The 26495-nt window shown below is 46.2% G+C and overlaps 1 protein-coding gene and 1 long non-coding RNA gene across 2 annotated transcripts; one reads left to right on the top strand and one right to left on the bottom strand.

Moving 5' to 3' along the window:
• Positions 1–4625: 4625 nt before the first annotated feature.
• On the bottom strand, positions 4626–6603 carry LOC124667193. Its single transcript, XR_006991192.1, has 3 exons — positions 6035–6603; positions 5393–5492; positions 4626–4840 (listed from the first exon to the last, which is right to left on the bottom strand). It is a non-coding gene; the product is annotated as an uncharacterized LOC124667193 (long non-coding RNA).
• A 4535-nt stretch (positions 6604–11138) lies between these two features.
• LOC124668387 lies at positions 11139–14316 on the top strand. Its single transcript, XM_047205538.1, has 9 exons — positions 11139–11483; positions 11847–12005; positions 12189–12236; positions 12361–12423; positions 12587–12679; positions 12776–12919; positions 13465–13572; positions 14039–14090; positions 14240–14316. Exons 1-9 carry the CDS (start codon positions 11139–11141, stop codon positions 14275–14277), a joined length of 1050 nt encoding a protein of 349 aa, XP_047061494.1. The 3' UTR covers positions 14278–14316.
• Positions 14317–26495: the final 12179 nt, after the last annotated feature.

A 26495-nucleotide genomic window follows, 5' to 3' on the forward strand; every position in this document is an offset into this window, starting at 1 on the left:
AGACTCTGGGCCATCTCGTTGTTGATCAGATTGCCGGCCGGCCGGCGCACGACGATCCATCATCCAACAACGCGGTAATCCCATTGATGTCCTCTTTTGGTGATTTGCCTCTTCGGTTGATGATATTACCCGCATCTCATCCTTGTTTTATTGTAGTATCTTATTTTTCTAGATCTGTTCAAGTGGAGGCAGGAGCCGCCCGTACGCGGGAGTTGATGTGGATCTTGGGCGCGCGGACGGCGGTGCGGCACGGCCGGCGGTACGCACGCGCACTCCATTCTGTTTCTGTTTTTTCTTGTCACTAGCAGATTACATGTAGTTCCTGGGTAGTATATATCATATACGTGAAAGTTCACTGTAACTTTCTATGATTCAGAACACGCGGTTGTCCCCGAAGATGCCCATGATGTTTTCTGAACTGCATTACAGTACGTTTGGTTTTAATAGGTGATAGCTTCTGTTTTGCTGAATGTTGGGAACGCTCCATTTTATTTATGTTTTTGGTTGCAACTTTCTTACATTAGCAGGTTGCTTGATGATCTTAGGCTACTGCTCTCTTTGTCTATCACATCGTGTTCTTGTGTCACAAGTGTGATCGTAGACTTGCTGCCGTCCGGTGTTATCAGCAGTAAAATGGCTGCGAGAATGACGAGTCCTCTAGTGATAGATATGAACCATTACAGAATAGTGGATAGCAGTCACAAACTCAGCCCCAAGGCAAAGAATTCCTGCCGGTGTCTAACTCTGTAAAGTCATGTAGGCGTATGAACGACCTGTAGAGTGTAGATCTACTGTTCCTTACAAAGAACGTTCAGGTTAGCTTTGCCCACCTAGCATGCTGTTATGTACTACCATAGAGGCGATGTCCTGGCATTCAATTAGTTTACAACCTGCAGTGTACTACAGATGTTTGTTTCGGTCCACCCTACAGGCTACAGTTGCCCACTATTAATCTTAAGAGAAACACATAGCACCGCTAAATCATGAGATAGGGTGGTATATTTGATTCATATTTTCCATCATTATGCTATAGCTGTGCCATCATTGAATTTTTTGAGAAAACTGTAGTTGAGGCCCCGGAAGTGAATTTATTAAAAAGTGCTATACAGAATATGTATACGAGTAATTACAGACTTAAGAAGATACAAATGATATATTCAAGAGACTCGGGATTCAGGAACATGGAAGGAAAGGAGGACTATAAGAGAAATTCTGTTCCGTGGTTTACTCTGTCTTCATTTTATTTTACTGGTCATGCATCTAATACATGAATCACATATTTTGAAAACATATGTTTTGAATTGTTTAGCGAGTAGGAAGAGAGATAGCTCGTTGATTGCTTAATACACTTACAAGTTACACCACTCTAGAAGTCAACTTAGGAAGAATACAAATCATTAGTTACATGGTTGATCAAATTCCACTTTCTAACTAGAAATTATATATACTGCCTCAAATGAATATTGATCTTTAGATCTAAAAATATGTGCAAAGTGGTCTATTAAGTCTGTGCGAATTTTACAAATTAGCTAACCATCATAACTTGGCACTGCGATCTCTTGTCCAAGTTTTTGTGGGAATGTCCACTGATGCAAACCTAGAGACTAATATGTGTTTGCACAAGTTAGTCATGGGTCTTATTGCATTACTATTTTATTGATAATTTTGCTATAGGGAAAATCACGTCTTATCCAAAACTAATCCAAAAATAATCAAACAAATGTGAAACCTTCGCACAACATCATCTTATGTTACTTAGTTTCTAGGAAAAATATAAAACTTGGCATATTGCAAATGATTTAGAAAAACCTTCTCAGAAATGACCTACGATGTACAAAGTTCTATGGTTTTTAGGTCAAATAAGCTAGGTCATGACCTAAACTATGGCATAGTTTGTCGAACTAGGCCATATTGCGCACACGCGTGTGTATTCATATGCGAAGCAATGTTGTTATTGGGGGATTTCATTGCTTTGCATAGAAAAATCCATTTTTTTAATTACCGAACGCGAAAAGCGGGTTTTTTTGTGAAGCACCTACCAAGAAACCATTCCAAAATTGCACCACCTAAATTTTCAAGAATGCTAGACAAAATTGTACATACAAATCACCATTTCTTGCACCTCAAAATATGTCTAGGCACCTCTCACCAAAAACACAAATTGTTGCCGATTCAGCTGAAAGCGGACAAAATTTGAACTAAGGTGCATGATAGTTTGCCCTTAATTTTTGAAAAATTATTTTTAGGTTCGCAACTATCTATTTCATCATAGATCTACAAAGAGTTTAAAAAAATTATGCATATAGGTTAGAAAGCTCATGCCCGCTGTTTTGGCGCATTTTGAATCGAGCACAACTAATTCAAAAATAATCAAAACAATGTGAAACCTTCGCACTACATCATCTTATGTTACTTAGTTTCTAGGAAAAATATAAAACTTGGCGTATCGCAAAAATAGGAATGCGCTACGCCGAGGGTGACCGTCGGCGTAGAGGGTAGGTGTGACGTCACGTGCTTGGAGTAAACAAGAAAAAAAATGGGTGAGGCTATGCCGAGGGCCCGCGATGCGCCGAGGGCAGCCGTCGGCGTAGCGTCGCCTATGCCGAGGGAATTGCTACGCCGATGGCCTCGTTGGCGGGCTGGCCTGGACGGACCGTACGCCGACGGCCCTATAGCTAGGCCATCGGCGTTTCGGCCCATTCCTGTAGTGAGCAGGTCGATCCAATTTGAATACGAGAAGTTGTTGTTCGTGCACAGGAGTATCTTGTTCCACATGGGGGGTGGGGAGTTATCAAAAAAAAAAAAAAAACATGGGGGGTGGGGGGCTTGGGTTGTGGTGGGAGAGCGCGCTGCGGCGGTGCGCTTGCTCGGAGATGCACACGCTCCGCTCGGCGGGGGTCTCCGGCGCTTGCCTTGCCGGCGCGTAGTCACCGCCGTGCACCGGAAAAGATACACCCTCCATGCGAGGAATTGGGTGGTAACATCATGAGAGGTGGTAAAGCCGGCGAAGAGGAGGATACCGGCGGTAGCTACCGATGTGAAAATGGCGGCCAGAATTGACTACAATCTGCCGGATTCTAGCAGCGGAGGAGGAGAAATGGATGTGGAATACCTCATCCATACCCTCGAATATCCCATATATACTGGCTTCGCGGGCGCTATCAAGTTTCCGGCATCGAGTTTTCCGACGTGGGTCGGGATACCGCTTCTATCCGGCCTTTTTTTTTTACCCAAAACCGAAAAATTTGTGATACTGGCAGGTTTGCCGTATCGGCTAGCGATGTTCTTACTACCCATCATAGGTGTATGACCGGTTATCTGAACAGGAAGTGTGTGAAATATCTCCTACTAATGACATGAATTAGTTGGAGAAAACACTCTGCATCGTTGGATTATGGTGAATTCAGATGAGCCAGGTGATAGAGATACTTGAAGGTGGTGCCGACAGGTTGCAAATGCCTTCTAGCCCGTTCTTCTGCTACGACACCCATGTTGAGGATTCTTACCATTTGGCATCCGAGTTGACAACGATTCCTGAAGAGGATGAGTGAAAATATACGACGGGATGTACTGCATGCGTTGATGCACTTCGCTCCTGAAAAGCTTATGGTAGTGGTTGTACGTACCAAGTATATGGAATTATTTGTTTCCGACTCCAGCAAACATTTTACACACAAACATGTAATAGGTAGCCGTCAGAGGAGAGTCCTCCAATTGCTATATCCATTCTAAATTGTTAAGATGTAATCATCTTCCTGGAAGAGATGTTTTATTGAATATACTGTTATTTGAGTAGTAGCTTTTCAATAGATCGATTGATATTTGCACCTGCTGTGCAAACATTACTAGCATGAATATTGCAGTCTAAGTAGTGCATTATGTTTGGTGCTTTTAGAAGTAACTGCAACAACGTTAACTCTGTAACTTTGTGGCATTATCCACCGTAACTTTGTGCATTATGTTTGGTTCTGTACCAATTTTGAGAGTTTTCCACTGCCTGAGTTAAGAGTCAGATCTAGTGGAGGGAATTCAGAGTTCCCAATTGCTATTGCTACTCTGCTGTCGTGTTCTTGTGATCACGAGTGGTGATCGTAGACTTGCTGTCGTCCGGTGCCATCAGCAGTAAAATGGCTGCGAGAATGACTGAGTCCTCTAGTGATAGATATGAATCATTACAGAGTAGTGGATAGCAGTCGCAAACTCAGCCCCAGGGCAAGAATTCCTGCCGGTGTCTAACTCTGTAAAGTCATGTAGGCGTATAAACGACCTGTAGAGTGTAGACTGAAACAAGGTTCTGTCCAACAGATGCAGATTGTGGCTCTACTGTTCCTTACAAAAAACGTTCAGGTTAGCTTTGCCCACCCAGCATGCTGCTCTGTACTACCATAGAGGTGATGTCCTGGCATTCAATTAGTTTACAACCTGCAGTGTACTACAGTTGTTTGTTTCGGTCCACCCTACAGGCTACAGTTGCCCACTATTAATCTCAAGAGAAACACATAGCACCGCTGGATCATGAGTTAGCGACCACATTTTTCAAAACACAGCTGAGAACAAACAAAAATATAGGTTCAGATTATACTTGGAACTGAAGTTCTCATGGCTGATGAGCAACAAAAGCAAGATACAACGAAATCCAACTTGAAATGATACTCGGAGAACCAGTACTCAAAAGCATCTTGGTACATTAGAGTTTATAAGCTAGACTACGATACGATGAGTTTTTACTTCAGATAACATGTAACCACTGCCAACCACATTGACGCAACGTGTTAAACTAAATTTGATGCGGTGAGACAAACTCAGTGGCAACCGACAACTGCAGCAGCCCTTTCTTCCCCTGGAGGAAACAAAATCGTTAATCTCTTAATATCATACAGATACATGCACAATCTTACAGTAATACCTATGCAACATAGTGTATCAGCAAGACGTGTGTACAAAGTAATGGTCAACTCAGCAACATAAAGAAGAGCTCATACCATGTTCTCAGCTACATCTACTAGGAATACTTTGACACTAATTTTTGGGGGTGAGGAGCTGAAGGTTGTGATAATGTTGGCAATAAGAATGATCTACGAATATACTGCACTTGGCTTATTGATTCTGAAACAACAAGGGAGAACTCTAGGGATGACCAGGTAGGCACACCGATAATTTCACCATCAACACCATATTCAACATGAGATCTCATTTACGATCCAAGTAGTCATTTTGACATTGGCATCACCACCATTTTAATTGTTCTTTGTGTTATTTACATGTGTAAATCCCAATAGCCGAATGGACAGCAATTTGGGGGTGCATGCTCCCCACATTGGCAGCTGGATATTTACCATAGAAGAAATAATCAAAGAGTCCGTTTTCACAAACTAAATTCAGAAGATCATACCAGCTAAGCCATTTCAGTACATTAGACCCTCAAACTAGACAATCATCATATGTACTCTGCAGCATTTTAGCTCCATTAGATCTACCATCAATGGATGTTCCTACAAGCATAAGTTTGGGAAATTTCAAACAGTTAAGGTGATAAGACAAATGGAGTCAGTTACATAGATGAGCTGACAATATAACTTGAGTAAAGTAACTCATTTTTCATAGATGATTTATAACAAAAATCTGGATACTAAAAATAGTGAACAAAAATCTCATATATTCTGTAAAATGCAAAGGATATTCCTGAAGACAGTATAAATAGCTAACCTCACAATGAAGAATTTAAAAGATAAAATAAATACTGTCTATAACTTTTCTGAAGTAAACTCGTGCCTTGTCATGTCAAGCAGACAAAATTAAAACATGCCCAAGCCAACAAACTCTAGCAAAAAATAAAAAGAGTGAAGACAACAATATTTAATGATAAACACATACTAAGGAATCCTGCTATAAGTTGCATATCTAGCACTTGGTTGGTTAAAGTTGTTAGCGAACACTTGAGGATTACAACGAAAGTAGTCTAGCAAGAATGTACAAAACATGAGTATATTAGGTTACTCCTATAATATAAGGACTAAGGATGAGCAGTATTGACCTGGTATACAGAAACTCGTAAAAGGGTGAATGTGACCGTTTCTATAGGCTTGGTAAAGTATCTTTGATTCCATTGACTTAAGTTGAACAGCATAGACACCGTGGCTGGCTTGTACAAATATTACGTCATTAACATCATCATACCCGAGCAGCCATTTTAACTCTCCCCCAATCTGAATAGAAGGCCCAAGAAAGCTATGCATTTCAAAGGTCTTCCAAGGCACACATGTGGCAACTCCTTGACAACCGACATTTCTGTGCCACATTTGGAAGCGAGTACGAAGCAACATGGCGAAGCCAACAGCCCCATCCTCGGCCTCGATGATCTGAGGGTCGCCATGCAGGAAATCATTTGAAACAGTAGGCCCCACATTCACAACTAGGTTCTGTCTATCCAAATAAAATACCAGTATGTCACTCATACGTGTGGGATCTCGCCCGAACAACCAGTATAGGACATTACCAACAAGGGTTGCAGGAGTACCAGCATAAAAAATCCGACATGGAGCCTCTGTTGAAACGACATTGCCCCATATACCAGCCTCAGAGGAGTAGACAGAAGCGATGGCGCAATACTTTTGTGTGTAGTACACAGACACTAGGACCACTTTGAAGGGGCTCGAGTGGCAACCACCATGCACATGGCCAAGTTCGTCGGCAGCGCACAGAACCGCCCCGCTGACGTAGTGGCTCTTGAACTCCGGTGGAACGGACACCCGGCGCTGCTCGCCGGTGATGGGGTCGCACACAACTAGATCATCGTGCACATAGTCTTTGAGGAGGACGAGACCGTGGTGGCAATCGAGCAAATTGTAATCCCAGCTGCCGCTGCAGTGTCCAAGGGAGAAGCGCTGAGGAGGTATCCTGTCGGGTGGGTCTAGGATGGGATGGAACACGATACCCTGGTTGCCCAAGGAGAAAACGCCGAGGAGGGGCGGCTTCCGGTGGTGCGCATAGAACTGGCGGTGGAACCTGGGGTCGGTGACGAGGCGCCGCCAGCGCCTGCAGACCGCGGAGGCGCGCGGGAGGGTGGATGGCTGTGGCGGGAGGCGGAGGAGGATCTCCCGGAGCATGTCGTCGTCGTCCGGCAGGGAGGCCGGCGAGGTGCCGCGGCGGCGACGGATGCGGCGGGTCACTCCGGCGCCTTCCTCGCTCGGCTCGATTTGGGGATGGAGGCGCGGGCTGCGGCGGCAGATTACTCCGGGGGCGTCCTCACTCGCCTGGGTTTGGGGATGTAGGCGCGGGCTGCGGCGGCGGGTCACTCCGACGCCCTCCCCACTCGCCTGGATTTGTGGGTGGAGGCGCGCGCTGCGGCGGCGGGCCATTCCGGCGCCCTCCTCCGTCGTCTGGATTTGGGGCAGGGGAGGGTTTGGGTGGAGTGGGGTTTCTGCTCGTCGTAGCGAGTACTAGTGTATTTTCAGTCTCGTCAGACCAGAATACTTCTTGCTATACTGAATTAGCATTTTTTTTTACCAAGGAATTTCAAAGCATTCCAGGTACCTGTAAATCGGTTTATTTGTCTGTTATACTGAAGCTAGGAGAACTGTGAAACGTGCTACAGTAAGAGTTCTGAACATTGAACAACACGTGAAGTCCCAAGTTTTTTTCTCTGTTGTAACAGCGTGTCATTTTTCAAACTTTGTGTGCTTTAAGAGTCCGGCAGAACATTTTGGAATCTGCAGGCTACAAGTTTTATTTTCCTTCAGTTTCTTGTACCGTAGTTAATACTTTCAGTATAGCAGATAAGCACTTGTTTCTGAGTGAGATTTGCTCACATCCATATGGGTACGGTTCCTGTCAGATTGTTTCCGGCTCGAGCCCAAAGTTTCTTTTGCGCAATATCCATAGGAGTATTTCTGGTACATACGATTGTATCTCCTGTCAAGGTTGTTTCCAGTTGATATGGTTCAATCTTAACCAAAAGATTTGAATCAAACCAACTATTATCATGCAACCCGTACTATGTGGGTAGTGTATCGACATGCAATCAAAGAAAGTGTAACAACTTTTCTGGAGGACGTGTTACTTAGAATAATGGTTAGACTTTCTTTTCATCTGACAAAGATATGGAGAGGAAAATGATTAATGGTTTTTCTTGTGTCATGTTCTTCTTTTGTAGATGTTTCATGATGGTTAATGAAGTCATGACGTAGTCCAAAACTCCTCATAATGAAGAGACAAGCAGCCAAACACAACCATGTAAAATAAGATACAAGGGAATCCAACTTGAGTTATAACTTGGGAAACCTGAGCTTCCCTCGATTAGGCATTATAAGACATCTTCTGACATTGGAAACTTGGACTACGACACACGTTCAACATGTTCTTCTAGATAATACATACACACTGCTGAGTGCTGACCACATTGATGAAACGCGGCAAACTTGTGAGAACTGCAGCATCCATTACTAAATCTGGATTAAAAAAAAACTTGTAAATTCGTTAGTACATACAGATACATGCAAAACCTAATATTAGCAGCTATGCAGCATACATGGTTAAAATCAGTTAATTATGAACAAGATATGTGTGCGAAGTCATGAATCTAACACGTGTCATACTCCTGACAAAATCTCCTGGGAATACCAATGACAAGAAAGTATCCTTAAAGCCTTTTGGCATCATAATTTATTGGGGTGGGATAGTTGATGCTACTAATACCTTGCTTTCAGCTTCCCGACTATGAAATAGCTAACCGAAGGGAGAAATATAGACATGGCCAAAGAGGCACAAGAAAGTAATATCAACAGAAACACAACACCAAAAGGGCATCAGTTGGATACCATTTACAATCTAAAATGGCATCATTTTGCAGCTTTGGAGTCACAATTGTTTTAATTCTTGTATGTGTTAATCGCATTCATGAATTCGGAAAGCCGAATGGATAATAGTTTGTGGGTGCATGCTTCCTGCATTGACAGTCAGATAGTAGAAGATGTTCTTACCTATTGAACAATTCCAACGCATTAGCACATCAATCCACACGACCTGTGTGTCGTGAACCAGCAATGTCCATGCCTAAAAGTATACGAAGTCAGTCCATTAATAGAAGTTATGACATATGTATAAGAAGCAACAGTGAGGAAATTACATAGATGAACCGACAGATATAACTTGAGAAAAACAGCTCCATTTTTACCTATTAGAACCCACTTTTAATAGTAACGATACATAGATGAAAACATATCTGCTTTAAAAAACAAAATTCGTGAAAATATCTAGTTGATAATCAACAGACAACAAATTCAATACATTTTTGTGCGCTACAGATTTACTAGTCACATACATCAGGAGTCTTTAGCAAGTGTATTTCTTTTCAGAAGATATAGATTAAAAATCCTGATTATGTTCTTAAGATTAACAACAAGATCAAATAGAGAAAAATATCGATAAAATAGGTAGCTACTTTGAGATTCCAAACAATGTCAAGTGAGTTACTGAATTCGGTATTTCAGAGGGTGTAGACAAAGCTAAATTGAATGACAACATAAAAAAGAAAATATGGCTACAAGTTTGTCTACCTAGTAAAGGGCCAATTTCTTACTAGGTCAATTTGTTAGTGAACACATGGGAAGCACAACAAAGCATTCCATCACTGGAACTGGTTACTACCACGGTAAGAGGACTAAGGATACGCAATTACCTGGTGCATAGAAACTTGTGAAAGGATGAAAATTATAGTCATAATTGCATTCATGCAGTTTCCTGGATTGCATTGAGATAAGTTGAACCATGTAGACGCTGGTGTCCAAATGTACAAAAACAGCAACGTTTCCCTCATCATACCCCAGTATTACCATGTTTCTCATCCATCCCTCAACCCGAGGAGGGAGCCGAAGCACGATATGCATTTCAACGGTTTTATGCAGCAACCATGTGGCACCACCACCGTGACAATTGACCTTCCTGTGCCACATTTCTAATCTACCGCGAGAGAACATAGCGAGACCAAGAGAACCATTATCTGCCTGGATTATCTGATGTCTGAGGGAGGCATTAAGACATGGAGGCCCCTTGATGACAGCTAGGCTCTGCCTATCCAAATCGAACTCAATTATGTCGTCTGTGAAGTGATCCAAACCTAAATAAATTTCGAAGACATTCACGGATTTGGATGACCAGTATAGGACATTACCAACAAGGATCCCAGGATTAGTTTTGACAAGTTCACATGGATCCGTTGTTGAGATGATGTCCCCCCACGCGCCAGTCTCCGAGGAGTATACACAAGCGGTGGCTGTAGTATCGTCTCGGCCTCTGGAGAGGAACATCAGGACCACCTTGAAGGGGCTCGAATGGCAGCTGCCGTGCACGTGGCCCCGGTCGACGGCGGCGCAGAGCACATCCCCATAGATGATCATGTATGATCCTCTGAACGGTAGTGGAAGATCAGTGTGGCTATGCTTGCCGGTGATGGGGTCGCACACAATAATCTTATGCCGCGGGAAGTCCATGAGGAGGACGCGACCGGAGCAGATGGGCCCTCGTGCCGATTTGACGTCGCAGGCCGAAGCGCTCGGGGGGAATGCGGTCTGGAGGGTCTAACATGGATCTGAACGGGTTGTCGTCGCCCAGGTGGTGCTTGAAGACGCCGAGCAGCGGCGGCTTCCCGTGGTGCGCACAGAACTGGCGGTGGAACTTGGGGTCGGTGACGAGGCGCCGCCAGCGCCTGCAGACCGCGGATGCGCGCGGGAGGGTGGATGGCTGTGGGGGGAGGCGGAGGAGGATCTCCCGGAGCAGATCGTCGTCGTCCGGCAGGGAGGCCTGCGCTGCCGGCGAGCTGCCACGGCGGCGGCGGCGGGGCACTTCGGCGCCCTCGCTCTCTCCCATGTGGATTTGGGGTTCGAGACGCAGCCTGGAGCGTCTTGTTTTTTCTTCTTTCCATGTCCAGAAGGCCCAAGGCCCATTCCCACCAGCCCAGCACCATACGCCTCCATACGGGCATGACACAGTGACAGTCCTTACCTCACCGCCGGCGGCTCCCAATGCCACCCGCCCCTTCCACCCTGCGGCGTACCCCCAACGCCGCCGCCAGCCTCTCCTCACCCAGCAACGCCACTGTCAATGACGAGTTGGTCTGATTGATTTCACATCGTCGGCTGTCAATGAGGAGCTGCTGTTCTCCTTCCTCTCTCCGTGGGATTTCTAGCGCGGCGTGGAGGCATGCGGTGGCCGGCATTCCGAGTCTGACCGGCGGCAGCCACCATCAGCAGCAGCACGACCTGCGCTACCTCCCCCTCAGGTCTCCCGAGCCGCCCATTGCCCATGGCCTCGCTGAGCGCTTATTCTCTTCCTCCTCCACCAAGCGCTCCGCCAAGAAATCCGCCGCAAAGAAGGACACCCCCGTGGACTCTACCAGCGGCGGCGACCCGTTCTATGTCGTCCGCAAGGGCGACGTCATCGGCATCTACAAGAACCTCGCCGACTGCCAAGCCCAAGTCAGCAATTCGGTAAAAACACTAAGCATTCAGTCTACTATTAGATCTCCTATTATTATGACGGTTATGTGCATTCAACGTTTCTGAAAAAATGCCAAAAGAGAGGTACACACATGATAAAGTTAGCTCTCTAAATGATCTTCCTGGAACAAGAAAACATAGCCAATGTAGTGGAGTAACACTTTCTAGTTTAATCTCACAGTTGTGTTCATGCATTTCATGGGATGCTGAAACCATTTCTGCGGTGGTAGGGGCTACATGCCACAGGATTGCTGCTAAATTCATCGTCTGTTTCCCCACCTAGGCTATTGCTCAGTACAAAGGAGTTATTAACCATGTCAGTAGAGATTACTTATGTGAAACATATCTTGGTAGGTCTGTGATCCTTCTGTGAGCGTGTTCAAAGGCTATTCTTTGCGTAAAGACACTGAGGAGTATCTCGCTGCGCGTGGGTTAAAGAATGCTCTGTATTCCTTCAATGCAGCAGATGCAAGAGATGAATTGTTTGATGATCTGGCCCTCTGCCCTTTTCAGGTAAAATTTGGCGCTACAATTATAATTTCCAGCTGTTTTACCTGATATGGTGTTCGTTGCATGCCAATGTTGTATAGATCTTTTAATCCCTTTCCGGCTAATCTATGGAAGCTATCTGGATGCTCTGCATTCTAGTTTATTTTGCAATCCCTTTGCGATGTGTGATGCCGCTTTTGGTTTCAGCACCCTGATGGAAATGCAACCTCTACTCTGGAAAGGCCACAGGAGATGGTGAGTAGCGATCTATTCCCCTCTCCAAGCTAAGCGTGAATGTATGCTCTGTCGAGAAAGTGTTCTGCATCCTTCATGTGTTTGTCACCTCTCATATACTCGCACCAATAATTATTTGCTGAAGGAAACCAAACCATCGAAGAAGCATCCTAAAGTTGCTGAACACAAATCATTGCCTGACAGCCATGTAAGTATGAATGCAATTTACTAAGTAACTTCTAACAGTCCATGTTTCTCTTTTCTTGGTTTATTTTGCAGTTATGATGTAGAAATTAGCATGCATATTTGCAACTTATCTTCACTATGAGGAAATGTTGACTTGTTCTCACCACCTGACCTGGTCTTTACAGCTGTCCTGTATTCTTGAATTTGATGGCGCTTGTAAAGGAAATCCCGGGAAATCAGGTGCTGGTGTAATAGTAAGGCGGCCGGATGGATCTTTGGTATGTACGACAGCTTGTACTGTGCTAATTTGTTTTCTTAGTGTTCAGTTACCATGCCCTGCTGATGAAGGCTGTGTTCTACTATTTCAACTGAAGATTGCTCAACTACGTGAGGGTTTGGGTATTGCAACATGTAACGCTGCTGAATACCATGCATTGCTCCTGGGCCTGAGATATGCTGCTAAGGAGGGATTCAAGTATATTCGTGTTCAAGGCGATTCTAGTCTTGTATGTAACCAGGTTTGTAGTTATGCCTTTGGTACTTTGCAGCCTTCGTGTTCTTCCATGGAATGATCAATAGATAATTGCTTGTTCTGTATTTCCTTCTGACTCTTTAGAGTCCACTAACATTAAATATGTGGACAATAAAAAAATTCAATTGTTTTTATTTATATTTGTGTGCTTCTTTTCTCCTTAAATTTTATTAGATCAACCCTAATCCTCCGTTTATCCTCAGTTCCTCACCAAAGGAACGTTTTATCCAAAAAAAAATCGAGAAAAGGAACCCCAAAAGGGTTCCCAATTTAGACACCACAGTACTCCCAGGTCTGTAACATCACTCAGGAAACGTTTTATCCAATGCTTCATCTGTTAATACCTTAACAGGTTAAGGTGCCCCACAGTCTATTGTTGTATTTGAATAAGGCGTAATTGAATTAAGGCCTTGATTGTCAATAGCTTATAAAATCTGGTTAAAACTAATCAGAGCTCTTTGAAGAGTTCCTCTAGCAATTGGCAGCTCTATCTATTCTACTGTAAGTAACACACTGAACTTGCTGGAACAGGCCCAAGGTCTCTGGCGTCCTAAGAGCGATAATATGGCGGACTTGTGCAAGAAAGTTAAGCAACTGAAGCGAAAGTTTGTTCAGATTCAGATCAACCATGTTTTGAGGGTAGGTATCACGTCTTTACCTTGATCTTGTTCAAACTTGCCCTGCATCAGCCATCTTAAAGTTATGTTGTGAATGCTTGGCACCACGTTACAAACTTCTGCTCTTGGTACAAAAACCGATAGTGTTGTGTAACAACTATTTTATTCAATTGCATGAGAAGCAGCAACAAAAAGCTCCATTGTTTGGCCCTTATTCACCAGTAATCTTTGTATTGTGTCAAGCTAATGCCAATTGCTACTTCACACATTATTGCTTTTGTCTAATACTATATATTTGCAAACATGTAGACTGGGTCTCCCTGCATGCATAGACATGTCTACTTTTATTTACTGTCTCCAGAGTTTTTTGTTCGAATATCAGCTCTCTGAATACCTTTTCGATTAGAACTATATTTTGTTATATAAGTATGGGAAAGCTGAAACTTGGTCCGATCCCTTCACTCGTATTTTGCTTCTTTGCTACGTAGGAATTCAACGCCGATGCCGATGCCCAAGCTAACCTTGCCGTGGAACTTCCTGGTACGGAATCGTTCTCTGAATCTTTCATGTGAACTGTATACCATCACTCCGTCCTATAATACGAGTGGTTGTAATAACATGTTATGTTATGGGATGGAGGGAGTAGTATTTATGCATAACAAACTAACCTGATGCCTTGCTCTCTGCAGTTGGTGCGCTTCAGGAGCAGTCTAACATCGCATGCTAGCGTTTCAGAGTAGTTTGGATAACAAGTCCTCAGCTGAGGAGATTGTGTCCAGATTTTTTGGGATGGTGCAGAGCTTAGCTTGAGTAACTTAGCACTAGTGTTTACAAACTTACTGATATTATGTGATTCGACTATATGCAATCTCAGGTAGATTGTACTATTGAGTACCAGCGTCAATTGGTGCTGCACCGAACAAGGGAAATATGCTGGTTGCTGCGATTTGTCTGTCTCACCATCAAGGATTACGAGTTGAGCCAAGTCGCTAGGGTACCGACTACGGACTACCGACTCATGTACTAATCGGAGAGCAGACGTATGGGCAGACTTGTCCTCCCACTTGAGCCACCTGCGAACGATAGTGTCTTGCAAAGACCATCGTGAGCAATGGATCATAGTTTTATAGAAGGCAGCCTACCACGATCGTCCATGATCATGCCTGATCATGGACGATCGTGGTAGAGGAACACACCAATCGCTGAAGAACCAAACCTCATCATCCGTCCAAGCACTTAGTGAATCATTTCCATCGTCCGTCCAAGCACTTAGTGAGTCATTTCCACTGGTTTACGCCTGGCTTCGTTTTCTGCTGGTCCTTCCTTAGCTCAAGAAGAAAGGGAGTAAGCCCCCTCTGTAGGGCTGGCACTATAGAGGCCATCTTGCAATGCCAATGAAGCTCGCAAACTTTCTATCGTCTTTACTAGATCTTACATGTGATCTGGAGCACCCGAAAAAAAAGTAGAACCGGTGAGCTCCACAACGAGGTTAAAGAATGACCTGAAGGTGACCGCTGCGGGCGACCGATCCACTGGAAGATGCTCAAATTGTCAAGGGGTCAATATTGGCTGGCCTGGCACGGACCAAATGTGTCAGGATTCCGATGGATCGCTGACGATAAATCGATGGAAAAGGGGGAAATTGGAGCACTCGGGGCTTAGATCGATAAATTGTAGGAAATAAAATTAGGGTTTATAATCTTGGTTTTTTACAACAGGATACAAGGTGTAGGTTATATAGACCTAACCAACTACAACATGACAACCACAGGTGGAATACCGATACTACCCTTACATCTATTAACACAGTATTCCATACTACTAATCTTACTATTACACACCACTACTAGTGCCTGACATTACCCCCTCCTCAAGACCATTGCTCAGCAATGGACAAGTTTCTTCAGAAATTCACCATATTAGGGAGGTAGAAATGTAATGAAGAAAATATTCATTTCCCTGTTCTGAAGATATATTGGTGAAGATAGTAGCATATGCTTTGCTCTGTCAGTCTCATGGACCCCTCGCCGGACAAACTTCCATTGGTCATAAAGGAAGATCAAGATGTATGTATATTCAGATAAGAAGATGCCATTATATGTCATACTGGTCCAGCCCTTAATCTGAATCAGCTTTGTTATGTTCAGCCGGTTGCATGAAAAATAGAGGGATTCAATACCAGGATCCCAAACGGAAGACGTTTTGTTCATTGGTAATGGACTTTGTAACCAAGTTGATGTCTTCACCGCTGTCATTTCTAGCCAGCTATACATGTATGAGGAAATTGCAATTCCAGGGTCCCATAGACATACTGCACTACTTAGTAATATGCACTGATGAAAAGAAAGCAGCGCTGCAATGTTTCTTATTTGCTGCACTGAATTTGCAGGACGCCAATTGTGAGTACCAAACTTCACAGCCAATAGATGTCTCAATACATATCCAGTCCCTTTGGTCAACCACCATAGCTCATATAAGATGCCAGGACCATGTGGAAATGTAAAATCTGCAGCCTCTTCGCTGAATGCATTATCCGAGGTGTTGTTGAAACACACAACAAGCAATCCAGTATCCGGTTTCATCTCATTGGTGAAACTGAATATACCACCAGTAGGTCTCCCAGGACTAATTATTGAGTAGCCACCGTTTACCTTGACCACAACTTCTTCAGTATCTATTTCAGTGATGTCGACTTTAGGATGTAGGCAACTCCGGCAAGCGGTTATTGAGCTGTGCCATGTAAACGTTGCGACTTTGCAAGAAGTATTTGACATGAGCTCCTGGTCAGCAAGGCAACCTCCTGTTCCTTGTAACTTGCAGAGAATACTAATGGCATAATATGCATTTGGTTCAAAATGCCTGGATCCCAAAAAAATTGGATTCCATGATTTATCAGCCTTGATGGCACTCCACAGTGGAATCGATTATCTCTGGTTGATGCTGAACTTGGAATTGTATCTGCTCCTGGGTGCCATTCTTTTCTTCTCTGATGAGTTACCAACACGCTGCAACTTGAGTCTCTCAGCTGCTGTACATAAGAGCCATCTTGGATGCATAAACTCATAACTTCAGGGACTAACATAGCCACATAACCAAGTTCCCTAGCAGGCTCAGCCTTGCTTGAGTGAAGAGGTGCTAAATCTCCTGGATCCCATTGAACTGACAGAGGCACACTAACTTCCAAGGAAGACCATTTAACAACCACAGGAACTTCCAGCATGATTTGCACGGTGCCTGGATCCCATTCATTTCTTCCTGCTTCAGTAATCTGCATGTTCCACTGCTGGTTGTTGACTTGTTGTGGTTTCACATGTTTACCACACAGTTTGGTATCAGGTTTCTGCTCAGTTGTCAAACTGAACACACCAGCACGACCAACAGTATGTTTCTCAGAACTGAATATTGGCTCCCTGAAGCACTTCAGAGCTTGACTATTTTCAGGTTGCTCTTCTTCATATGCCAGCTGCTCGGGAGTACCAGTTAATACGTGAACATGATCATTTGAGCAGCCGTCAGATTCTTCATCATAGATAGCGAACACCGGCTCTGTTGTATCTCGCTCTAAGGGATAATCTGCCGGCAGCGCATAGTAGCGACGCTTAGAGCAACTCTAACAGAGCCCGTAAATCCCGCTGGAACCGAACTTTTCCGGCGGTTTTACGGGTTCGGGCCAAAACGTGCGCCGATCAGTGACCGAAAACATGGGCCGGCCCGAATACGGAGTTCAGGGGCCCGAACATTTCCCCGCACGGCCCCTATTAAAAGGGTTCGCGGAGGGGAGTTCGGTTCGCAAACCCTACTCCCCTCCGACGCCGCCCGGTCCCCGCTCCGACGAGCAATTCCGGCCGCTCCGAGGCCGCGCCGCCGCTTCGGCCAGCTCCCCTCCGTCCGGAATGACGCGTGCTAGACGCGTGGGTAGGGGAGGTGGCCGATCCGGCGCCGGAAGGTGCACTCGGCGTCCACCGGGTGCACGGGCGTCGCCGGAGCTCGGCAGGCGTAGGCGCTCCATCGGCGCATGGAGGAGGGCCGTCCGGAAGTGGCCGGAGATGATGGCGTACCTTACTGCGCGCGCGGAGGAGGCGGCGGAAGAAAAAGCCGAGGCGCCCCCCGCTGCCGCGGCGTGCATCCCTCCTCTGCCGGCGCTGCCCCCGCACGGCGACGACGACGACGACGCCTCCGGGACGCCTCAAGCGTGCGGGAGCACCTCGGAGGCGGCGGTCGTCGAAGTGGCGGCGGTCGTCCTCGCCTAGGAAGACCGGCGAGCAAAAACCCTCCGCCGGCTTCGTTTAGCTCCCCGGTGACAGTATAGTCACTCCGGGGACTAAAATTCTAGTTGAATTTAGGTGCCTAGATCGTAATGTACGTGCAATATGCATGTATTTTGCCTAGTATTGTACAAATTATGAACGAATTTAGCTTCATGCGACGAAATGAGTGTGATTGCAAATTTTGGTTTCCCGCAACGTTTGATTTCATCGAGTTCGGTTCACCTTTTCGGTTTCTGTTCTGCGCCATCGCTAATTCCGCAACCAAATTGTTTTTCGGGAGACTGAACTCGCTTTTTTCAGTGCCGATAAATAGGGGCTCTGTTAGAGTTGCTCTTAGGGGGTGTTTGTTTGGGCTTTTTTAGCTTTCCAGTAAAATAAGCCTTCAAAACGAACCAAACGGGGTAGCTTCTCTGTTGGCTTTGCCGAAGCCATCGCACGGAATAGGCAGACTGGAAAAAGCACATCGGGAGATGCTTCCCGCAGCTTCTCTTTAGCTGGGAAAACGTTTTGTTGGTTAGGACATTTCGTCAGGTAAACTGCCACCCGGGACTGAATCTTATTCATGCTGCCTCGAAACAGTTCGACCGAGCGTGGCTGCGTGGGTCTCGTACAAGCAGTTTGTGCATACAAGGTTACTTCCGCAAAAATTATTTCTTCAGCTGGATGGGTCTGGCATCGTGTACATGGTAGAGGTATCTGGTATGCATTCGTATGAGTATACGGGAATTTTGCATATACGGGATCACCTCATACATATGAGTATACGGGAATTTTGCATGTACGGGACCACCTCATACATATGAGTATACGGGAATTTTGCAAATCAGTCTACCTCATACTTGATTTTTATGGTCATAGATACATTATAAATTTAAATCAGCGCAAAATACATATTTTCGGTACTCTAGGGTATTTTATAGAATTCATCTGTTCGCAGCCAGACATCCAGTCAAGTTGCCAAACAGTGAAACTCGAAACAACGAGCTTTTTCTCGCGACAGAAGCTTTCCTCGTACATACATGACAGCCGACAACTGACCAGCCACATGACCCAAACAAACAGGCTAATGACACACTTCGGCCAATGAGATTGTTAAAATCATAAGATTGCTGCACTTCATCAACATATTGCTCACACAGATTTCTGCTTCCACATTGCACACAAGAACTATGAATCTGATGTGGATACTAGGAAGCAATGGCGCGGCGACACGCCGCGCCCGTGTTAGCGTTATCCATGGACACCATTTTGAATGAGATTGCAACGAAATTTGGTGTTTTTGGTACAACCCAAAATAATTACCTAGTGGCCAAGAAATTCAAAGACTTCACTTGTACTCACGAATTTAAAAAATCCAACTAATTATTTTAATGAGTTTTAAGAGACAATCTTGGTCCTTCGGCCGAATTGCAAACATGAATCACTGAAATTAAATGAATGTTAGTGATTTCAGCGTTAGACGAAATATTTCCGAAACTGAAATTTAAAATCATGAGGCTATCTACTCTTCAGTGTTAGTTTTAGTTTTTTGAAATGCTCGTGTGAGTTTTTTGGGTAAAGAATGCCTGTGTGAATTGTTTACGTTTCCATACTTGTATGAGCTGTTAAGAAACAAAATATCTCTTTTCGAGAGATTTGTAATCCGATTGCTTTGATCAGGATGTAAATTAGAAATGGCATGGAATTGCCTTTTCGTGTTGATGACTGTCTTAGCTTTAAGCTTGACAAACCTATCAGTACAATTGGCCTCAGTTTGTGCTGAGAGGCGATATAATGGGAGCCAAGAGTGAGGAAGTCTAGCCATATATAGCAGTGAAGAAGTGACGAAGTCTAGTCAGTAAAATTAGTATCCATCCCCTTCCTCTCCTCGATTCCCAAATCGGTCGATTCATCCCCATCCTCCCCGCACCTGCTCTGCCTTGTCTCCCCACTCCCTGTCCACTCCAATCCAGCCTCAGGCAGGTCGCCGGCGTCTCCTCCCTCCCTTCCATTTTGCCCCACAACGCCTCGTCGGCCAGCAAGAACGCCCGCGCGGCCTTCTCCCGACCCGCCGTCCACTGGCACAGCTCCGCGCTCGTCTGAGCGCGCCTGACCACCAACTCCAGAAGCACCGCCGATTCGAGACTGTTGTGTGACGGATCAGCCGGTGGATGCCCAGGTCGGCGAGCAGCGGCTCCACGTCCGCGTCGAGGAGGGCCAGCCGCGCATCCACCGCAACATCACCACTGAGGAGCTAGTGGCCCCCCTTTTCGCAGATGAGCTGACCAGCCCGCAGCTCCCGGCCGGCGCCGTGTCACGATGAAGTTGCAGTGGGACGTGCTCGGGACTGGTCCTCGTTGTCACGCACGGCGACCTCGCGCGGTGACCTGGGTCGAGGTCAGCTACATCGCGTTGTAGCTTCTCGAGTCAGGCCTTGCTGGCGCACGGACAGGGCATCGAGGCGTTCATAGGTTGTGGCCACGGCCCGCATTGGCCATCATGTGGATGAAGCTTCTCCACTACATGGAGGTGAGGAGGGAGATGCACGTAGGTTGCGCGCGGTGGTTCACGGGGGCAGCGGGGGTTGTGGGTGGGGGGAGGCGGCCAGGTCGGGTCGGGCTGGAGCTAGACGTCCTCGCGAAGGTGGCGGCACGCGGTGCTTGGAAGCTGCGTGCGAATGCGAGATTGTTTGATCCAGCGCCGAGGAGTATTACTGTCGCAAGTGCTGATCCAATTCAGTCACCGGTATGTTATTTTGACCTATGTAGTTATTTTGACTAATATACTTAGTTATGGTTACATAATATCACAAATGTTTTGTTCATGCTTACTGCTGTCAGCAAAAACATAGTGCACAGATTAAAAATGAAACCATCACATTATAAGGTAACTGAAAACACCCTGAGACACAATTTCAGTTTGGTAACTCAGTCAACTCGAGTTCGGCCATATTGATATCACTTCCCCTCATACTATCCCTAAATCTGAATGCTATGCTTATGTGAGCTAGGTGCTAATGTTTCTACTATGCCTAAATATTATTATGATATGCTTGACTATATACAACAGGGGATCTCTCCAGGGGATAAAAAGTAACACAAAGAAGATGAAATAAAATAGACAGTCTCTGATATATTCGTTGACCGCAACTATATACAACAACACACAGATACAGTAGAACACTATGGCAGTTTCGGCATTTACCCAAACGAATCGAACTATGTATGTGCTTGAGTGATCTCTCCAGATACCAGACTTCTTTGAAGGAGGAAAAAGTTTGAGGGGAAAGATACAGTTTGCATACCAATGAATTCAGGAAAAAGATCACCAACAGGAGGACCACCGCAGCATGAAACCCAGCATGAACTACCCCTTCACAGAACCCACCGCGTCCACTTCCTTGCCAATCAACGGAACACAATTTAGAAACGTATCAACGGAACACAATTTAGAAACTTGTAAATTTAATACTGAAGAAGTAGTAGTTGCAATCATTATGCTCTTTAAAAGCTGAGCAAAAAAGAATCATCAAAATTGCAGAAATTCATAAATTGGAAAACTGAAGAGAGAATCATATGCCGACATGACCTGATCTTTTTTCTTGCTTTTAAGGTCCTGATATAAGGACAACATATCATTGTAGGCGATGCAAAATTGCAAGTAAGTACAAAGTTAGGAATAACAAAGTATCTTTTCCAGTCCACTAAGATGCAGATACCTCGTGCCGCCGGGTTCCCCCACCTCCACCAGCTCCCCCTTGGAGGCGTCCCCAACCTGCTCTGCGCCTCTGCTCTGACCTCCTCCTCAAGCAGCCCCGGCCGGAAATTTCGACTTCCCGCTCGTTTCGATTCACCAGCTCAAGGTGAGGTCGTCTCGCATCCGGCCAGGGCACCTAGTGCTGCACCATGTCCTCCCTGTGTGCGGGGAGGAGCAGCTGCATATTGCAGCGACAACATCGACACCCGTCGTCAGTAGCAGCTTCAGAAACTTCAGTAACAACATCAATTTCAGAAACTACAATGACCATGCCTTGATGAACATACATATGCTGGATTATTAGGTAATTTTGTGCCAATTTGTTTCTACAAATAGCTCTCAACATGGATCTGTGTTGCCATCACCAGAATGTGAATCCGTCCACCCTTTATATAGTATCTGATGTGGATATCCATAGCAGCAGTTATCATATCCAGGTGCCATAACATGTGTTCCATGCCCAGAGTTTGGTGTCGGCATTTCACCAAACACCCGTGGAGCGACACAAGCAGTAGTTGATGGCATGGTGGATGGGTCGGTGGAAGAGGTGTGGTGGACTGGCAAAGAGAAGGAGTCGGTGGTGCTGGTCGATATGTGGCTAGAGATGGGAGAGGAGGTGGCGGTGGAGGAAAGGGTGGTGCTTGTACGCGGAGGAGTGATGAATTCACGGTCCTGGTTTTGCGTGTGGAAATCGGCGGTGTGCGTACCTTCGGGCGGCGCGATTCTGGCGAGAGTTGACTGCATACTTGCCATCATCGCCATCCGAGTTCGGCGTCTGTTGTCCTTGCCGAGCGGATGATCGGTCCGTCGTCTCCCCAGCGATCGTGTGAGGACGATCGTGTGCGCGTTCTTGTCGGCATGATGGCAGTAGAGCTCGGTGGAGGATTTTACAGCCAAATCAATTTGGGATGTGGTAACCTCGTGGATGGAGGAGACGGGAGGGAGGGAAAAAAATCGCCGCCGGTGCGGTTGGTGTGGGAAGGAAGGGTGGAGAAGAAAAGGGGGTCGCCGGTGCGACTAGGATCGATGGAATCGGCGAGGGAGGGAAGGTGGGGAATTGCGAATCGGATTGCAAGAGAGAAAGGGGGAGGGAAAGGGTGGGAGCAGTCCGATGGATCCAACTCGCTCTGATACCACTCTGTCAGGATCGTGATGGATCGCTAACGATAAATCGATGGAAAAGAGGGAAATTGGAGCACTCGGGCTCAGATCGATAAATTGCAGGAAATAAAATTAGAGTTTATAATCTTGGTTTTTTGCAACAGGATACAAGAGGTAGGTTATATAGACCTAACCAACTATAACACGATAACCACAGGTGGAATACCGATACTACCCTTACAGCTATTAACACAGTATTCCATACTACTAATCTTACTATTACACACCACTACTAGTGCCTCACAAAATGGCACAGGACTCCATGAATGATCACAACGCATGGGCAGCACCACTGTCATTCGGCATCGAGCGCTTGATGTGTGACACCGGCCGCTTCGTAGACCCCACTAACCCCACCAACTAGACCGCCGATGGTAACGGCACATGCACCGGAACCGGGAGGAAGCGAAACCCGACAAAGCGGGGCCCAACCATAACGGGGCCGATGAAGAAGGTATCAGCAGTGTAATAAAGGCGAAGGAGTCAGCGGTAGTGGACTTCGAGTTTTTCATGCGCGCGGTTTATGCGCCCGTGTCGCTAGGACGACTAAGACAGCCTACCCATTAGTTTTTACAAGAGCTCTACGCGTTTTGTATTAAGTTGAAAAGGAGGGGAAGAAATCCCAAAACAACAAACGAGCCCACGGCATTGAAGGCACCTAAAACACATGGCTAGGTTACATCTCCCTGAGGCCTACCTCTACCAACAGCCCAGCTGTCCCAGGTCCCTAAAACAGGGGCCAACACACGCGCAGCCGTCGAACTGTGGGTATTGAACACCCGCTTGTTGCCCTCCAGCCAAAAAGCACGGAGGACAAGCATGATGATGGAGTTAGCCTCCTTCTGACGACTTGCCGGAAGGTGATCCACGATTGCTGGCCACCAATCGACCGTTTGCCATGGCAAGGGCGAAAGGAAGGCGAAAGGAAGAGCGGTGATCACACCCGCCCAGACCACGGAGGAGAAGGAGGGAGATGTGAACGAGGGTTTTGTCGTCGACGTTGCACAGAGGGCAAGTGGTGTGCGTGGCCATGCAGTGTCGTCGCATGTGATCAGCCGTACAACATCTACCCATGAGCGCCAGCCAAGCATGAAACTTGAACTATAAGGGCGCAAAGGAGTTCCAGACGTTTGCAGCTCCAGGGAGGACCGTCGTCCCCTCGAAGAGCGTCAGGTATGGAGAACGCGAGGTGAAAGTGCCGTCTAGAATCCACTTGCATAAGAAAGCGTCACGATCGTCGCCGCGATGCACGGCCTCAACAGCTGCCCACAGATGGAGATACTAGACGACAGCGTCAACGGAGAGGGGGGCAGCAATGTCAGTGGCCCAAGCGTGGGTTAGGAGCCTGTCCCTGACATACCTACACCGCCGATTAGCATGCTTGACAAGGTCGGGCACCGCATGCGTGATCGACACCACACAGAGGCCGTCTATCCACGGGTCTTGCCAGAACACGAGGGATGCTCCATCACCTACCGAGTCTAACAAAATGATAACGTTTCCTCGAACTGAAGCATTCGGTGTTGCGACTTGGCAGGGGCATCCCCCAAACATGGCAACATATGCCGGTGTAACCTCATTTTAACCAACCTGACGCACTTGCCGAGGTGCGCTTAGATAAGATGGATCACCCACAAGCAAGAGCAAGAACCGCGCTTGCCAACATACACGCCAACACACGGAACAAAATAAAACCCCAATAAGTGAAATTGGAAGAAACAGACAACGAAAAAAGCAAGAAATCGTAGAACAACGTCAAGAAAACAATGTAAGAAGAAAACATAAACAAACACCGCTCCTGCCCCTGGCACTCAATGTTGTTCCGGAGCTTGTTGCCCTCCGGGACAGGCAGCAAGCCGCACCCACCCACACTTATATTTTAGCCTATGGGGAGGCGCCTATTCGACAATACGGAAAGGCGTTCTCGTGGAGGACATGCACCTCCCCCAATCCATAGGCTGTAGGGCCGATTGCCGCCGCAATTGGAGCATCCGGCTTTGTCGTCATTGTGCCGAGGTCGAGAGAGGCGGGGATGGAGAGAGAGACAGCAAGGAGGTGTGGGAGAGCCGTGGCCCCATTTTTTTAGATGGCCAGGGCAGGTAGGTGGAGTGACCGGGACGCCATTAACACTGGCGTAGGGAGGTGAACCGTCATACATCAGGAACTGCCGGTGACGCTTGTCATCTCGCTTGGGAAAACGCCACGACGTTATACACCACACCAGTAATAGGCTGACCGACTCTTTCGTGTTTCTGCCAAGGAGGTCTATGTGGTCAATCTTACATGACGCGCGTTACCCATGCCCCAAGGCCGAGCCCTGATCTTCACGGTAGACATGGTAGTATTTGACACAATAATAGGCCACCCGCGCTACCGGCAGTCTTTAGGGCTGCCGCTGCGGCTTGTGTTTTGGTCCGACACCTGAATAGACCATTTGGGTGGAGATGCCCTAACAAGTAACAAAATCACTTCTTTTGCAGCAATAAAGTTGGGTATAACATAAAGGTAAATCGGACGACAAAACTAGTTTTGCCCCAATTAGTTATGTGCTTTATGTTTTAAAAGTTCTTCTCGGGATAAAATTGTATCATATGAGCCCAAGAATTGTATGTCATAGTAGATATTTCAGTTCTCATGAATGAGGGAAAATTTATATATTATGTAGCAGTGTTTAAACACATGTAATTAGACATGTAGAGTTACAAGAGGGCCATCAAAGCCTTTGAACGCAAAACACCTAAACATCTGTAGGATCGTGACAGATATAGAGAGGGGAATAGCAGTACTGGATATTGATCTGGAATAGGTGTTGGAGCACAGGTAGGCCACTGATTCAGCATGGAAGAAAAGCCCATCTTCCGCATAGCTGGTGAGAGACAAACAATTCAGAACTGAAGAAGTAAGCTACGACGGGGAACTTAATTTCGAAGCATTATCGTGTATTATTGGTGATGAACACTGAACAGAACTACTCTGTCCGGTCTACCTTTTTTAATTGAAGTAGCAATAATGTGTGTGCTTGTTGGTGCCATTTTTGCTACTCATTTTCCTTACTCAATCACTCATCGCTGGAAAAAGTAGAGCGCAAAAAAAGCACGAGCGAGATATTCTTCCCGTTAAACAACAGAAAAAAGATGCATAGTCACACAGAAAGAGCAAACATAGCCTCTCAAAACAAAAAAGAAAGAACAAACATAGCAACGGGAAACAGGGAAATATTAGGGTCTGTAAATACAGTCGGGAGTCAGACGATTTCTTCCGTCGGATCATCTCTGGCCCGGTAACCAGCAGATTGACCTTCTGCATGTGCGCCACTTGATCCTGATGGACCGGTAGCATGAGAAGTTAAAGGACCATCCCCATGCGCTACTCCTTTGCGATGATGATCCACCTTCTGAAGTTTGGCTGCCAACGTCTCCATTCCCATGTAGTATTGTAGGAGCCAGACATAGGTGAGGTACTCCACGCCCGTGGCCAGACCCTTGGCATGCAGGTACCCTCTGCATCTAGCAGCAGAGAAACACATCATCTCCACCCAGACGCCATCAATCACATTCCACATCTTCTCTTCAGGCAGACCTGACAACACTTTGGCAATGCTCCAAGCGAGATGGGTAATGCCCCCCCGTTGAGTACCATCTGGAGGTGGAGATCCTCCCACATCCACCGCAAAAATTATCCTCTGCGTAAGATCTCTTTCCTCCACAGGTGACTTTTTGTCACCCACAGTGATGATACCCATCAGTTCGTCATAGGCGGCTGTGAAAAGGTTCCGTCTAGC

This window comes from Lolium rigidum, chromosome 6 (genome assembly GCF_022539505.1).
Source record: "Lolium rigidum isolate FL_2022 chromosome 6, APGP_CSIRO_Lrig_0.1, whole genome shotgun sequence".
Classification (NCBI taxonomy): Eukaryota; Viridiplantae; Streptophyta; class Magnoliopsida; order Poales; family Poaceae; genus Lolium; species Lolium rigidum.

Excerpts from the sequence above, each read along its gene's own strand:
- LOC124668387 (XM_047205538.1), top strand. The coding sequence starts at position 11,139 with ATGAGGAGCTGCTGTTCTCCTTCCTCTCTCCGTGGGATTTCTAGCGCG. Across the intron at positions 11,484-11,846 it reads AAGCCCAAGTCAGCAATTCG|GTCTGTGATCCTTCTGTGAG; the intron begins GTAAAAACACTA and ends ATATCTTGGTAG. Across the intron at positions 13,573-14,038 it reads AGATCAACCATGTTTTGAGG|GAATTCAACGCCGATGCCGA; the intron begins GTAGGTATCACG and ends TTTGCTACGTAG.